At 46.1% G+C, this 15,181-nt stretch overlaps 1 protein-coding gene across 4 annotated transcripts in view; it reads left to right on the top strand.

The window, feature by feature from the left end:
* Positions 1–14,514, top strand: part of LOC129818089 (myocyte-specific enhancer factor 2A-like) — a 27,918-nt gene extending 13,404 nt beyond the window's left edge. The window contains exons 3-9 of one of the 4 annotated variants that reach the window (XM_055873651.1): positions 1,082–1,225; positions 1,316–2,000; positions 2,380–2,543; positions 8,818–8,841; positions 8,979–9,108; positions 9,435–9,564; positions 9,727–14,514. In XM_055873651.1, the coding sequence (XP_055729626.1) occupies positions 1,082–1,225; positions 1,316–2,000; positions 2,380–2,543; positions 8,818–8,841; positions 8,979–9,108; positions 9,435–9,564; positions 9,727–10,063 (1,614 nt within the window). In that variant the 3' untranslated portion in view covers positions 10,064–14,514. The remainder of the gene's footprint in view (positions 1–1,081; positions 1,226–1,315; positions 2,001–2,379; positions 2,544–8,817; positions 8,842–8,978; positions 9,109–9,434; positions 9,565–9,726) is intronic. The other 3 variants (XM_055873649.1, XM_055873652.1, XM_055873650.1) reach the window with 3 other exon arrangements.
* The last annotated feature ends 667 nt before the right edge of the window (positions 14,515–15,181 follow it).

Below are 15,181 nucleotides of genomic sequence, written 5' to 3'. Positions count from 1 at the left end.
GTCTCTCTCTCTGTGTCTGTCTCTCTCTCTGTCAATTCAATTCAATTCAATTCAAGGGGCTTTATTGGCATGGGAAACATGTGTTAACATTGCCAAAGCAAATGAGGTAGACAATACACAAAAGTGAAACAAACAAAACGAATTAACAGTAAACATTACACATACAGAAGTTTCAAAACAATAAAGACATTACGAGTGGCATATTAAATATATACAGTGTTGTAACAATGTACAAATGGTTAAAGCACACAAGTTAAAATAAGTAAGCATAAATATGGGTTGTATTTACAATGGTGTTTGTTTTTCACTGGTTGCCCTTTTCTTGTGGCAACAGGTCACAAATCTTGCTGCTGTGATGGCACACTGTGGAATTTCACCCAGTAGATATGGGAGTTTATCAAAATTGGATTTGTTTTCGAATTCTTTGTGGATCTGTGTGATCTGAGGGAAATATGTGTCTCTAATATGGTCATACATTGGGCAGGAGGTTAGGAAGTGCAGCTCGGTTTCCACCTCATTTTGTGGGCAGTGTGCACATAGCCTGTCTTCTCTTGAGAGCCATGTCTGCCTACGGCGGCCTTTCTCAATAGCAAGGCTATGCTCACTGAGTCTGTACATAGTCAAAGCTTTCCTTAAGTTTGGGTCAGTCACAGTGGTCAGGTATTCTGCCACTGTGTACTCTCTGTTTAGGGCCAAATAGCATTCTAGTTTGCTCTGTTTTTTTGTTAATTCTTTCCAATGTGTCAAGTAATTATCTTTTTGTTTTCTCATGATTTGGTTGGGTCTAATTGTGCTGTTGTCCTGGGGCTTTGTGGGGTGTGTTTGTGTTTGTGAACAGAGCCCTAGGACCAGTTTGCTTAGGGGACTCTTCTCCAGGTTCATCTCTCTGTAGGTGATGGCTTTGTTATGGAAGGTTTGGGAATCGCTTCCTTTTAGGTGGTTGTAGAATTTAACGGCTCTTTTCTGAATTTAACGGCTCGGCTCTTTTCTCTCTCTGTCTCTCTCTCTCTCTGTGCCTGTCTCTCTCTCTCTGTCTCTCTCTCTGTGTCTGTCTCTCTCTCTCTGTGTCTGTCTCTCTCAGATTCTGCGTAAGAAGGGTCTAAATGGTTGTGACAGTCCCGACATCGAGGCAGACGACTCTGCTGGTCAGAGCCCCGAGTCAGAGGACAAATACCGCAAGATCAATGAAGACATTGACCTCCTGATCAGCAGACAGAGACTCTGTGTAAGTACAACTGGACCTGTGTGTGTATCCACTCATGCCTGTTCCACTTCTCCATTTGCCTTGCTAACCCTGGTGTCTGTCTCTGTCCAGCAGGCTCCCCCCCCGCCTAACTACGACATGGTTGGCTCCATCCAGGGCCAAAACAACAGTGGACTACTACACTCTCACCCCGGGGTGGGGGGATCCTTGTATAACCACAATCTTCTGCCCCTTTGCCACACACACCCTGGCCTGCAGAGGAACAGCATATCGCCTGGACCCCAACACACACACCCTGGCCTGCAGAGGAACAGCATGTCGCCTGGACCCCAACACACACATCCTGGCCTGCAGAGGAACAGCATATCGCCTGGACCCCAACACACACACCCTGGCCTGCAGAGGAACAGCATGTCGCCTGGACCCCAACACACACACCCTGGCCTGCAGAGGAACAGCATATCGCCTGGACCCCAACACACACACCCTGGCCTGCAGAGGAACAGCATATCGCCTGGACCCCAACACACACACCCTGGCCTGCAGAGGAACAGCATATCGCCTGGACCCCAACACACACACCCTGGCCTGCAGAGGAACAGCATATCGCCTGGACCCCAACACACACACCCTGGCCTGCAGAGGAACAGCATGTCGCCTGGACCCCAACACACACACCCTGGCCTGCAGAGGAACAGCATATCGCCTGGACCCCAACACACACACCAACCCCCCAGGGCTGGAAACTCAGGAGGGATGATGGGTTCAGAGCTGTCTAACACCGTCTCCACCACTGGTGAGTTAACTATGCTATTTACTTTACATGCCGTCTTTTCTAATGTCTGATGCATTGATAATGTACAGTACCAGTCAAACGTTTTAGAACACCTACTCATTCCAGGGTTTTTCTTTATTTTTACTATTTTCTACATTCTATAATAATAGTGAAGACATCAAAACTATGAAATAGCACATATGGTAAAGGGTGGCTACTTTAAAGAATCTGAAATATAAAATATATTTTGATTTGGTTACTACATGATTCATAATGAGTTATTTCATAGTTTTGATGTCTTCACTATTATTATTAGGCCTATTATGATTCCAGTTTCAATGTGTCCTCCCAGGTTAGACAAGAAAAACATACAGTATTCTCCTGTCCATCCGTCTCCTAGGTAGCGGTAACTATGGTAACCATCGTACCTCCCCGGGGCTGCTGTCTCCAGGAGGCATGGCCAAGACTTCGCCCCCGATGAACTCCATGACCCTGAGTGGCAACCGCAAGCCGGACCTCCGCCCGCTGCTGCCCCCTGGCAACAAGAACAACATGCCCTCCATCGTGAGTGATCTCCTCTTTCTCCATCTCTGTCTATCTCCTCCCTCCATCGTGAGTGATCTCCTCTTTCTCCATCTCTGTCTATCTCCTCCCTACATCTCTGTCTATCTCCTCCCTACATCTCTGTCTATCTCCTCTTTCTCCATCTCTGTCTATCTCCTCCCTACATCTCTGTCTATCTCCTCCCTACATCTCTGTCTATCTCCTCCCTACATCTCTGTCTATCTCCTCCCTACATCTCTGTCTATCTCCTCTTTCTCCATCTCTGTCTATCTCCTCTTTCTCCATCTCTGTCTATCTCCTCCCTACATCTCTGTCTATCTCCTCGCTACATCTCTGTCTATCTCCTCCCTACATCTCTGTCTATCTCCTCTTTCTCCATCTCTGTCTATCTCCTCCCTACATCTCTGTCTATCTCCTCCCTACATCTCTGTCTATCTCCTCCCTACATCTCTGTCTATCTCATCTTTCTCCATCTCTGTCTATCTCCTCTTTCTCCATCTCTGTCTATCTCCTCTTTCTCCATCTCTGTCTATCTCCTCCCTCCATCTCTGTCTATCTCCTCTTTCTCCATCTCTGTCTATCTCCTCCCTCCATCTCTGTCTATCTCCTCTTTCTCCATCTATGTCTGTCTCCTCCCTCCATCTCTGTCTATCTCCTCCCTCCATCTCTTTCTCCATCTCTGTCTTTCTCCTCCCTCCATCTCTTTCTCCATCTCTGTCTTTCTCCTCCCTCCATCTCTGTCTATCTCCTCTTTCTCCATCTCTGTCTATCTCCTCTTTCTCCATCTCTGTCTATCTCCTCCCTACATCTCTGTCTATCTCCTCTTTATCCATCTCTGTCTATCTCCTCCCTACATCTCTGTCTATCTCCTCTTTCTCCATCTCTGTCTATCTCCTCCCTCCATCTCTGTCTATCTCCTCTTTCTCCATCTCTGTCTGTCTCCTCCCTCCATCTCTGTCTATCTCCTCCCTCCATCTCTTTCTCCATCTCTGTCTTTCTCCTCCCTCCATCTCTTTCTCCATCTCTGTCTTTCTCCTCCCTCCATCTCTTTCTATCTCCTCCCTACATCTCTGTCTATCTCCTCCCTCCATCTCTGTCTATCTCCTCCCTCCATCTCTGTCTATCTCCTCTTTCTCCATCTCTGTCTATCTCCTCTTTCTCCATCTCTGTCTATCTCCTCTTTCTCCATCTCTGTCTATCTCCTCTTTCTCCATCTCTGTCTATCTCCTCTTTCTCCATCTCTGTCTATCTCCTCTTTCTCCATCTCTGTCTATCTCCTCTTTCTCCATCTCTGTCTATCTCCTCCCTCCATCTCTTTCTCCATCTCTGTCTTTCTCCTCCCTCCATCTCTTTCTCCATCTCTGTCTTTCTCCTCCCTCCATCTCTGTCTATCTCCTCCCTCCATCTCTGTCTATCTCCTCCCTCCATCTCTGTCTATCTCCTCTTTCTCCATCTCTGTCTATCTCCTCTTTCTCCATCTCTGTCTATCTCCTCCCTCCATCTCTGTCTATCTCCTCCCTCCATCTCTGTCTATCTCCTCTTTCTCCATCTCTGTCTATCTCCTCTTTCTCCATCTCTGTCTATCTCCTCTTTCTCCATCTCTGTCTATCTCCTCTTTCTCCATCTCTGTCTATCTCCTCTTTCTCCATCTCTGTCTATCTCCTCTTTCTCCATCTCTGTCTATCTCCTCTTTCTCCATCTCTGTCTGTCTCCTCCCTCCATCTCTGTCTATCTCCTCCCTCCATCTCTTTCTCCATCTCTGTCTTTCTCCTCCCTCCATCTCTTTCTCCATCTCTGTCTTTCTCCTCCCTCCATCTCTGTCTATCTCCTCCCTCCATCTCTGTCTATCTCCTCCCTCCATCTCTGTCTATCTCCTCTTTCTCCATCTCTGTCTATCTCCTCTTTCTCCATCTCTGTCTATCTCCTCCCTCCATCTCTGTCTATCTCCTCCCTTCATCTCTGTCTATCTCCTCCCTCCATCTCTGTCTATCTCCTCCCTACATCTCTGTCTATCTCCTCCCTACATCTCTGTCTATCTCCTCCCTACATCTGTCTATCTCCTCTTTCTCCATCTCCCCTGAGACAGTTAGAACCTTCCTGACTCTTACACAGTTCCTCTGACTCCTACACAGTACCTCTGACTCCTACACAGTTCCTCTGACTCTTACACAGTTCCTCTGACTCCTACACAGTACCTCTGACTCTTACACAGTTCCTCTGACTCTTACACAGTTCCTCTGACTCCTACACAGTTCCTCTGACTCCTACACAGTTCCTCTGACTCCTACACAGTTCCTCTGACTCCTACACAGTTCCTCTGACTCCTACACAGTTCCTCTGACTCCTACACAGTTCCCCTGACTCTTACACAGTTCCTCTGACTCCTACACAGTTCCTCTGACTCCTACACAGTTTCTCTGACTCCTACACAGTTCCGCTGACTCTTACACAGTTCCTCTGACTCCTACACAGTTCCTCTGACTCCTACACAGTTCCTCTGACTCTTACACAGTTCCTCTGACTCCTACACAGTTCCTCTGACTCCTACACAGTTCCTCTGACTCCTACACAGTTCCTCTGACTCCTACACAGTTCCCCTGACTCTTACACAGTTCCTCTGACTCCTACACAGTTCCTCTGACTCCTACACAGTTCCTCTGACTCTTACACAGTTCCTCTGACTCCTACACAGTACCTCTGACTCTTACACAGTTCCTCTGACTCTTACACAGTTCCTCTGACTCCTACACAGTTCCTCTGACTCCTACACAGTTCATCTGACTCCTACACAGTTCCTCTGACTCCTACACAGTTCCTCTGACTCCTACACAGTTCCTCTGACTCTTACACAGTTCCTCTGACTCTTACACAGTTCCTCTGACTCTTACACAGTTCCTCTGACTCCTACACAGTTCCTCTGACTCCTACACAGTTCCTCTGACTCCTACACAGTTCCTCTGACTCCTACACAGTTCCTCTGACTCCTACACAGTTCCTCTGACTCTTACACAGTTCCTCTGACTCCTACACAGTTTCTCTGACTCCTACACAGTTCCTCTGACTCCTACACAGTTCCTCTGACTCCTACACAGTTCCTCTGACTCCTACACAGTTCCTCTGACTCTTACACAGTTCCTCTGACTCCTACACAGTTCCTCTGACTCCTACACAGTACCTCTGACTCCTACACAGTACCTCTGACTCCTACACAGTTCCTCTGACTCCCACACAGTTCCTCTGACTCCTACACAGTTACTCTGACTCCTACACAGTTCCTCTGACTCTTACACAGTTCCTCTGACTCTTACACAGTTCCTCTGACTCCTACACAGTTCCTCTGACTCTTACACAGTTCCTCTGACTCCTACACAGTACCTCTGACTCCTACACAGTTCCTCTGACTCCTACACAGTTCCTCTGACTCTTACACATGTCCTCTGATTCCTACGCAGTTCCTCTGACTCCTACGCAGTACCTCTGACTCCTACGCAGTTCCTCTGACTCCCACGCAGTTCCTCTGACTCCCACGCAGTTCCTCTGACTCCTACGCAGTTCCTCTGACTCTTACGCAGTTCCTCTGACTCCTACGCAGTACCTCTGACTCCTACGCAGTTCCTCTGACTCCTACGCAGTTCCTCTGACTCCTACGCAGTTCCTCTGACTCCTACGCAGTTCCTCTGACTCCTACGCAGTTCCTCTGACTCTTACACAGTTCCTCTGACTCTTACACAGTTCCGCTGACTCTTACACAGTTCCGCTGACTCCTACACAGTTCCTCTGACTCCTACACAGTTCCTCTGACTCCTACACAGTTCCTCTGACTCCTACACAGTTCCTCTGACTCTTACACAGTTCCTCTGACTCCTACACAGTTCCTCTGACTCTTACACAGTTCCTCTGACTCTTACACAGTTCCTCTGACTCTTACACAGTTCCTCTGACTCCTACACAGTTCCTCTGACTCCTACACAGTTCCTCTGACTCCTACACAGTTCCTCTGACTCCTACACAGTTCCTCTGACTCTTACACAGTTCCTCTGACTCCTACACAGTTCCTCTGACTCCTACACAGTTCCTCTGACTCCTACGCAGTTCCTCTGATTCCTACGCAGTTCCTCTGACTCCTACGCAGTACCTCTGACTCCTACGCAGTTCCTCTGACTCCCACGCAGTTCCTCTGACTCCCACGCAGTTCCTCTGACTCCCACGCAGTTCTTCTGACTCCTACGCAGTTCCTCTGACTCTTACGCAGTTCCTCTGACTCCTACGCAGTACCTCTGACTCCTACGCAGTTCCTCTGACTCCTACGCAGTTCCTCTGACTCCTACGCAGTTCCTCTGACTCCTACGCAGTTCCTCTGACTCTTACGCAGTTCCTCTGACTCTTACACAGTTCCGCTGACTCCTACACAGTTCCGCTGACTCTTACACAGTTCCGCTGACTCCTACACAGTTCCTCTGACTCCTACACAGTTCCTCTGACTCCTACACAGTTCCTCTGACTCCTACACAGTTCCTCTGACTCTTACACAGTTCCTCTGACTCTTACACAGTTCCTCTGACTCCTACACAGTTCCTCTGACTCTTACACAGTTCCTCTGACTCTTACACAGTACCTCTGACTCTTACACAGTTCCTCTGACTCCTACACAGTTCCTCTGACTCCTACACAGTTCCTCTGACTCCTACACAGTTCCTCTGACTCTTACACAGTTCCTCTGACTCCTACACAGTTCCTCTGACTCCTACACAGTTCCTCTGACTCTTACACAGTACCTCTGACTCCTACACAGTTCCTCTGACTCCTACACAGTTCCTCTGACTCCTACACAGTTCCTCTGACTCCTACACAGTTCCTCTGACTCCTACACAGTTCCTCTGACTCCTACACAGTTCCTCTGACTCTTACACAGTTCCTCTGACTCTTACACAGTTCCTCTGACTCTTACACAGTTCCTCTGACTCCTACACAGTTCCTCTGACTCCTACACAGTTCCTCTGACTCCTACACAGTTCCTCTGACTCCTACACAGTTCCTCTGACTCCTACACAGTTCCTCTGACTCCTACACAGTTCCTCTGACTCCTACACAGTTCCGCTGACTCCTACACAGTTCCTCTGACTCTTACACAGTTCCTCTGACTCCTACACAGTTCCTCTGACTCTTACACAGTTCCTCTGACTCTTACACAGTTCATCTGACTCTTACACAGTTCCTCTGACTCTTACACAGTTCCTCTGACTCCTACACAGTTCCTCTGACTCCTACACAGTTCCTCTGACTCCTACACAGTTCCTCTGACTCCTACACAGTTCCTCTGACTCCTACACAGTTCCTCTGACTCCTACACAGTTCCTCTGACTCTTACACAGTTCCTCTGACTCCTACACAGTTCCTCTGACTCCTACACAGTTCCTCTGACTCCTACACAGTTCCTCTGACTCCTACACAGTTCCTCTGACTCCTACACAGTTCCTCTGACTCTTACACAGTTCCTCTGACTCCTACACAGTTCCTCTGACTCTTACACAGTTCCTCTGACTCTTACACAGTTCCTCTGACTCTTACACAGTTCCTCTGACTCTTACACAGTTCCTCTGACTCCTACACAGTTCCTCTGACTCCTACACAGTTCCTCTGACTCCTACACAGTTCCTCTGACTCTTACACAGTTCCTCTGACTCTTACACAGTTCCTCTGACTCCTACACAGTTCCTCTGACTCCTACACAGTTCCTCTGACTCTTACACAGTTCCTCTGACTCCTACACAGTTCCTCTGACTCTTACACAGTTCCTCTGACTCCTACACAGTACCTCTGAGTCCTACACAGTTCCTCTGACTCCTACACAGTTCCTCTGACTCCTACACAGTTCCTCTGACTCTTACACAGTTCCTCTGACTCCTACACAGTTCCTCTGACTCCTACACAGTTCCTCTGACTCCTACACAGTTCCTCTGACTCCTACACAGTTCCTCTGACTCCTACACAGTTCCTCTGACTCTTACACAGTTCCTCTGACTCCTACACAGTTCCTCTGACTCTTACACAGTTCCTCTGACTCCTACACAGTTCCTCTGACTCCTACACAGTTCCTCTGACTCCTACACAGTTCCTCTGACTCCTACACAGTTCCTCTGACTCCTACACAGTTCCTCTGACTCTTACACAGTTCCTCTGACTCCTACACAGTTCCTCTGACTCCTACACAGTTCCTCTGACTCCAACCCCCTCCGTACTCTAATATAAGTTGTATTGTTTTTCATGCTGCCAGTGTGAGGATTTTGACATGATGCTGGTAAGTAGTGTGATATCACACAGATGGACAACGTGGAGTTGCTATGCTGAATATCTGTTTATGTCTAGAATGACCATAGACCTAAGTCCTTCTTGGTACAAGTGTACTAATGTTAGTTTATTATTTTGTTGTTTCAGAACCAGAGAATAAACCACTCCCAGTCTGCCCAGGCATTGGCTACCCCCGTGGTCTCCATAGCAACACCTTCTCTGCCCGGGCAGGGTATGGTAGGGTATCCCTCTGCCCTCTCCACCTCATATGACACAGGTAGGCACTCCGTCTTCTACCACTCCGTCTTCTGTAAATATGTGTTATTATTTGTATTTTTGTTTCATTCACTTCTCACTTCCCCCCTTGCTGCTCTTCCTATGGACATTCCCTCAGGAACATTCGAGTTTCACTGTACCCTGCAGTTACCTCTGCAACCCTGTGCATGTGACTAATAAACTCATCTAATCTCTTCTGGACAGTGACCTCAGCTCCATCTCTGACCAAAAGTAGAGCTCTTATAGGAAGAAGGAAGAAGTAATTTCAGATTTGCCCAAGATGTGTAACTTTTGTTGTCTCCCCCCTCTCTATCCCTTTCTCTTTAGAGTACTCTCTGGGTGACCTGTCAGGGTTTGGTAACAGATCAGGATCTCTCCACCTGGAATCAGTAACAGGCTCAGGCTGGCAGCAACAACCGCTACAGAATATACAGCACTCAGCACTGGGACACATGGGGTAAGTGTCTGTCTGTCTGTCTGTCTGTCTGTCTGTCTGTCTGTCTGTCTGTCTGTCTGTCTGTCTGTCTGTCTGTCTGTCTGTCTGTCTGTCTGTCTGTCTCTGTCTCTGTCTGTCTCCTCCCCCTCTTTTGTAATCACTATCTCTCCTCTCCTCTGTCAGAAACATTTGTCAGAACTCCAACCTTAACCTCCAGAATGTCCATCAGAACCTCTACATCAAGTCAGAGCCCACCTCCCCGCCCAGAGATCGAGGCATCGGATTTGTCAACGGAGGGATGGGGGGTGTGTCTCATGGCTACCCAACAAATCAGGGCCCGGCAGAGGCAGGGCAGTCTCCTGGCGACAGCCTATCCAGCTGTGGCAGCTCATACGATGGCAGTGATCGCGAGGATCACCGCGGAAACGACAACTTCCTGCTACACCCGATGTCCAATCAGGAAGAGCGCCACAGCCCGTCCCTCAAACGAATGCGCCTATCAAAATGCTGGGCTACATGATAAGGCCTTCCTCTGATTCACAGAGGGGGAGGGGCTTGTGTAGAGTTACGTTTAGTGTTATTATGACTATTCTTAAGGCTGTGTCCAAAATGGCACCCTTTTCCCTATATAGTGCTCTTGCCAAAAGTAGTGCACTTTATAGGGAATAGGGTGCGATTTCAGATTTGCCCTATATTCTTCTTGTGCAGAGTGAGAGTGTTCCACTATAACAGGGACATTATTTACAGGAGTGTGGAGGGAATATAACAGTGACAGACTGGGTCTGAAATGGAACCCTATTGCCCACGTAGTGCACTAACTATGGGGAAATAGGAAGTGATTTGAGACAACCAGTGATATTATACAGGAGTGAGGGTGGATATGGTGTGGGGGAGTCAGTGTGGGAGGTCTGTTGCCTGTGTTGTGTATTTGTGGGAGAGAGAGGGAATCAGTAAATGAATATGTACACTATGTAAACTAACAAAGGTTGAAGAAGTCTGGTACTCTCTATGGATAAGATACTGGTGAGTCACTAATATACTAGGAGACACAAGGACAGGCACTGTGAGTGGACACGTCAGTGTGTGTGTGTGTGTGTGTGTGTGTGTGTGTGTGTGCGTGTGCGTGAGCGTGCGTGCACGCTACCTAGGCTCTGATGTCCCAATCTGCAGCTGGCTGACTAGCAGACAGAGTGAGTGTTCACTACAACCCATTCATGTTGCCGGTTCAACATATTCATGTGTATATATAAATGAAGAACAAGGGAGGATTTGGCAGACAGAGAGAGAAAATGAAAGGGATAGAGAGATAGACAGAGAAGGGAGGGAAAGACTGATGGAGAAAGGAAGAGAACGATAGAAGGAGAGGGTGAAAGCCATTATGCAACAGGTTGCACAAAGCTGGAACTATAGAATAATAGTGATCGATCGATCAAGAAGTCATTCTAATATTCTAATTATACAGCTGGAACCCTGGACAACTAGAATGTCTCACTTGAAATGAAGGCGCCTAGGAATTGTAGTTCAATTCAGTCCGAATACTTTTTAACAGCCATATGCTAACAAATACTATCTGAGTCAAATACACTACAGTGCTACTCATTCAGATGGAGAGAGAAAGAGAGACTCTTTTACCAGCCAGATAGACAAAGCCACAGGGAGGAGGTGCTGTGAGTTAAAACAGAACTCCCAAAGCCATATTATTATAAAATGGGAAGTCAAAGCTTTGCTGCACAAACAATTGGTTTCTCTTTATAGTATTTTGAAAATGTACACTACCGGTCAAAAGTTTTAGAACACCTACTCATTCAAGGGTTTTTCTTTATTTTTACAATTTTCTACATTGTAGAATAATAGTGAAGACATTAAAACTATGAAATAACACATGGAGTCATGTAGTAACCAAAAAAGTGTTAAACAAATCAAAATAGATTTTATATTTGAGATTCTTCAAATAGCCACCTGTTGCCTTGATGACAGCTTTGCACACTCTTGGAATTCTCTCAACCAGCTTCAGGAGGTAGTCACCTGGAATGCATTTCAATGAACAGATGTGCCTTGGTAAAAGTTAATTTGTGGAATTTCGTTCTTAATGTGTTTGAGCCAATCAGTTGTGTTGTGACACGGTAAGGGGGGTATACAGAAGATAGCCCTATTTGGTAAACGACCAAGTCCATATTATGGCAAGAACAGCTCAAATAAGCAAAGAGAAATGACAGTCCATCATTACTTTAAGACATGAAGATCAGTCAATACGGAACATTTTAATAACTTTGAAAGTTTCTTCAAGTGCAGTCGCAAAAACCATCAAGCGCTATGACGAAACTGGCTCTCATAAGGACCGCCACAGGAAAGGAAGACCCAGAGTTACCTCTGCTGCAGAAGATAAGTTCATTAGAGTTACCAGACTCAAAAATTGCAGCCCAAATAAATGCTTCACAGAGTTCAAGTAACAGACACATCACTACATCAACTGTTCAGGGTAGACTGCGTGAATCAGGCCTCCATGGTCGAATTGTTTCAAAGAAACCACTACTAAAGGACACCAAAAATAAGAAGAGACTTGCTTGGGCCAAGAAACACAAGCAACAGACATTAGACCAGTGGAAATCTGTCCTTTGGTCTGAAGTTCAAATTGGAGATTTTTGGTTCCAACCGCTGTGTCTTTGTGAGACGCAGTGTGGGTGAACGGATGATCTCCGCATGTGTATTTCCCACCGTAAAGCATGGAGGAGGAGGTGTTATGGTGTGGGGATGCTTTGCTGGTGACACTGTCTGTGATTTATTTAGAATTCAAGGCACACTTAACCAGCATGGCTACCACAGCATTCTGCAGTGATACGCCATCCCATCTGGTTTGCGCTTAGTGGGACTATTATTTGTTTTTCAACAGGACAATGACCCAACACACCCCCAGGCTGTGTAAGGGCTATTTTACCAAGAAGGAGAGTGATGGAGTACTGTATCCGATGACCTGGCCTCTACAATCCCCCAACCTCAACCAAATTGAGATGGTTTGGATGAGTAGGACCTCAGAGTGAAGGAAAAGCAGGTAACAAGTGCTCAGCATATGTGGAAACTCCTTCAAGACTGTTGGAAAAGCATTCCAGGTGAAGCTGGTTGAGAGAATGCCAAGAGTTTGCAAAGCTGTCATCAAGGCGAAGGGTGGCTATTTGAACAATCTAAAATCTTAAAATATATTTTGATTTGTTTAACACTGTTTTGGTTACCACATGACTTTGGACTGGTAGTATATATTTCTACCTAGTTCTATCAAATAATTAACCCAATAATTAACCCACGTCTGTGAAATTAAGGATGTTCTTGAAAATATACTTAAAATAATGTGAACATTGTTAAAATATAGATAAAAGCTTGTTTTTGTCTTCGTATTGGGGTTTATTATGTAGTTATGTGCAGGTGCACATATTTTCTATCGATCTCAAACATTCAGGAAAATGTTTAGCTAAAGCCTGCCACTGATGTTAGCCTAATAGCACATTCTTTAGGAAGGGTTGCTCCAAAACCCAGATGAAGCCACTCCTTGATTAAAAAGCATTCTCAATGTAAAATCTCCATTGGAAGTGTGTGTTAGTCCAGGAATAGGCCTAATCTGGGTCTGAGAGATCTAAGACTGCAGAGTCAGCGTGTATAGACAGAGCAGAAGCTGGACGGCTGCCTCTCCTCCCTAAAGACAGTTTCATATGATGTCAGATATTATTACTGAGAAGACATAGTAAACCCACCTAGAAGCACAACGTCTGACTTTGAAAGTCACCTTTGTTCTATGTTGCCAGGTTGCAATGCAATACAATACTGATTGATGATATCAGTAGACTACAAGAGGGCAGAGCCCCACAATAGGTTATAGACTAACCAACAGCCTGAGGCTATCCTACTCTAACCAACAGCCTGATGCTATCCTACTCTAACCAACAGCCTGATGCTATCCTACTCTAACCAACAGCCTGAGGCTATCCTACTCTAACCAACAGCCTGAGGCTATCCTACTCTAACCAACAGCCTGAGGCTATCCTACTCTAACCAACAGCCTGATGCTATCCTACTCTAACCAACAGCCTGATGCTATCCTACTCTAACCAACAGCCTGATGCTATCCTACTCTAACCAACAGCCTGATGCTATCTTACTCTAACCAACAGCCTGATGCTATCCTACTCTAACCAACAGCCTGATGCTATCCTACTCTAACCAACAGCCTGATGCTATCCTACTCTAACCAACAGCCTGAGGCTATCCTACTCTAACCAACAGCCTGAGGCTATCCTACTCTAACCAACAGCCTGAGGCTATCCTACTCTAACCAACAGCCTGAGGCTATCCTACTCTAACCAACAGCCTGATGCTATCCTACCAACAGCCTGAGGCTATCCTACTCTAACCAACAGCCTGAGGCTATCCTACTCTAACCAACAGCCTGAGGCTATCCTACTCTAACCAACAGCCTGATGCTATCCTAACTCATCACAGCTACAGTATTTTTTTCATTCTATTTTATTTTTCTTCATCATCAAAATTGTCTGTAATGTAAATATCTGCAATTTTCCTGTACCTCAGATTTACCACACCCATTATCATAGTTTGAATGGGATTCTGAGAATGTTGTATAATTTGATTACATCAAAATAGGTCTGCTCCATGCAATATCCACTTCAATCATATCATGTTTTGTGTCAGTTTTATCAACAGAATAAGGACTTTTCGTCTCAATAATGTAATACGGTATCTGAGTGAAGGTCCCTGGATGATTTATTTATGTGGGTGCCGTGTTGGATTGTGTTCTTTAAGTGAACTTTATAACATTATTAACCACAGTAGGTAGTGCACTCAGAGATTAGGGGTCAGTAGGCCGAAGGCAGCTAACGTAAATAAACATGTATTTTCCCACACAGGCAATGAAATGAAAAGGTATTTGTATTTTGCAGAACAATATACAGGCTCTTTACTTTTAAACCAGCCTCTGTGTGGTTTGTTTGACTCCCATGACTCCTGTTTCTGTTCCTCCAGCATCTCACAAACTCCACAGCTCCACATTCAGACTGCATCTGGTGTACCTGGGCTTTGTGGATACAAAGCATCTCAGAGTAGGAGTGCTGATCATACTGAATAAGATTATACGGACAGATCCTAGATCAGTACTCCTACTCTGAGACGCTACGTATGTGGATATAGACCCAGTTTTCACTAATGGTTGTCACACAAGCAGACACTCAAGGGACATGGACGTTCTGATACACCTCACTCACCTTCTCACGCTTTCTCTCATCCTCTCACTTACCCTTTCAATCCTCCCTTACCCCCTTTTTCCTCTCACCCTCTCACTCACCCTGTCAGTCCTCTTTCTCAACCTTGAGAAATGTTGGATATTTCTATTCAACTGTTCTGCAGAGGGAGCCATAATAACAGGAATCGTCTACTACATTACTGTAGCAGAAGGACAGGACATAGAGACAGGAACTGTACACTACAGTAACAGAATAACATAACCACAGGAACCATCCACTACATTACTGTGGGACATAACCACAGGAAAGAACCGTCAACTACATTACTATAGCAGAAGGACAGGGCAAACACCAGGAACAATCTACCACATTACTGTAGCAGTAGGACTTGGCCA

This window comes from Salvelinus fontinalis, chromosome 21, assembly GCF_029448725.1.
Source record: "Salvelinus fontinalis isolate EN_2023a chromosome 21, ASM2944872v1, whole genome shotgun sequence".
NCBI classification, from domain to species: domain Eukaryota; kingdom Metazoa; phylum Chordata; class Actinopteri; order Salmoniformes; family Salmonidae; genus Salvelinus; species Salvelinus fontinalis.
The sequence above is the reverse complement of the archived record's forward strand: the minus strand, read 5'-3'. Positions and strand labels throughout refer to the sequence as shown.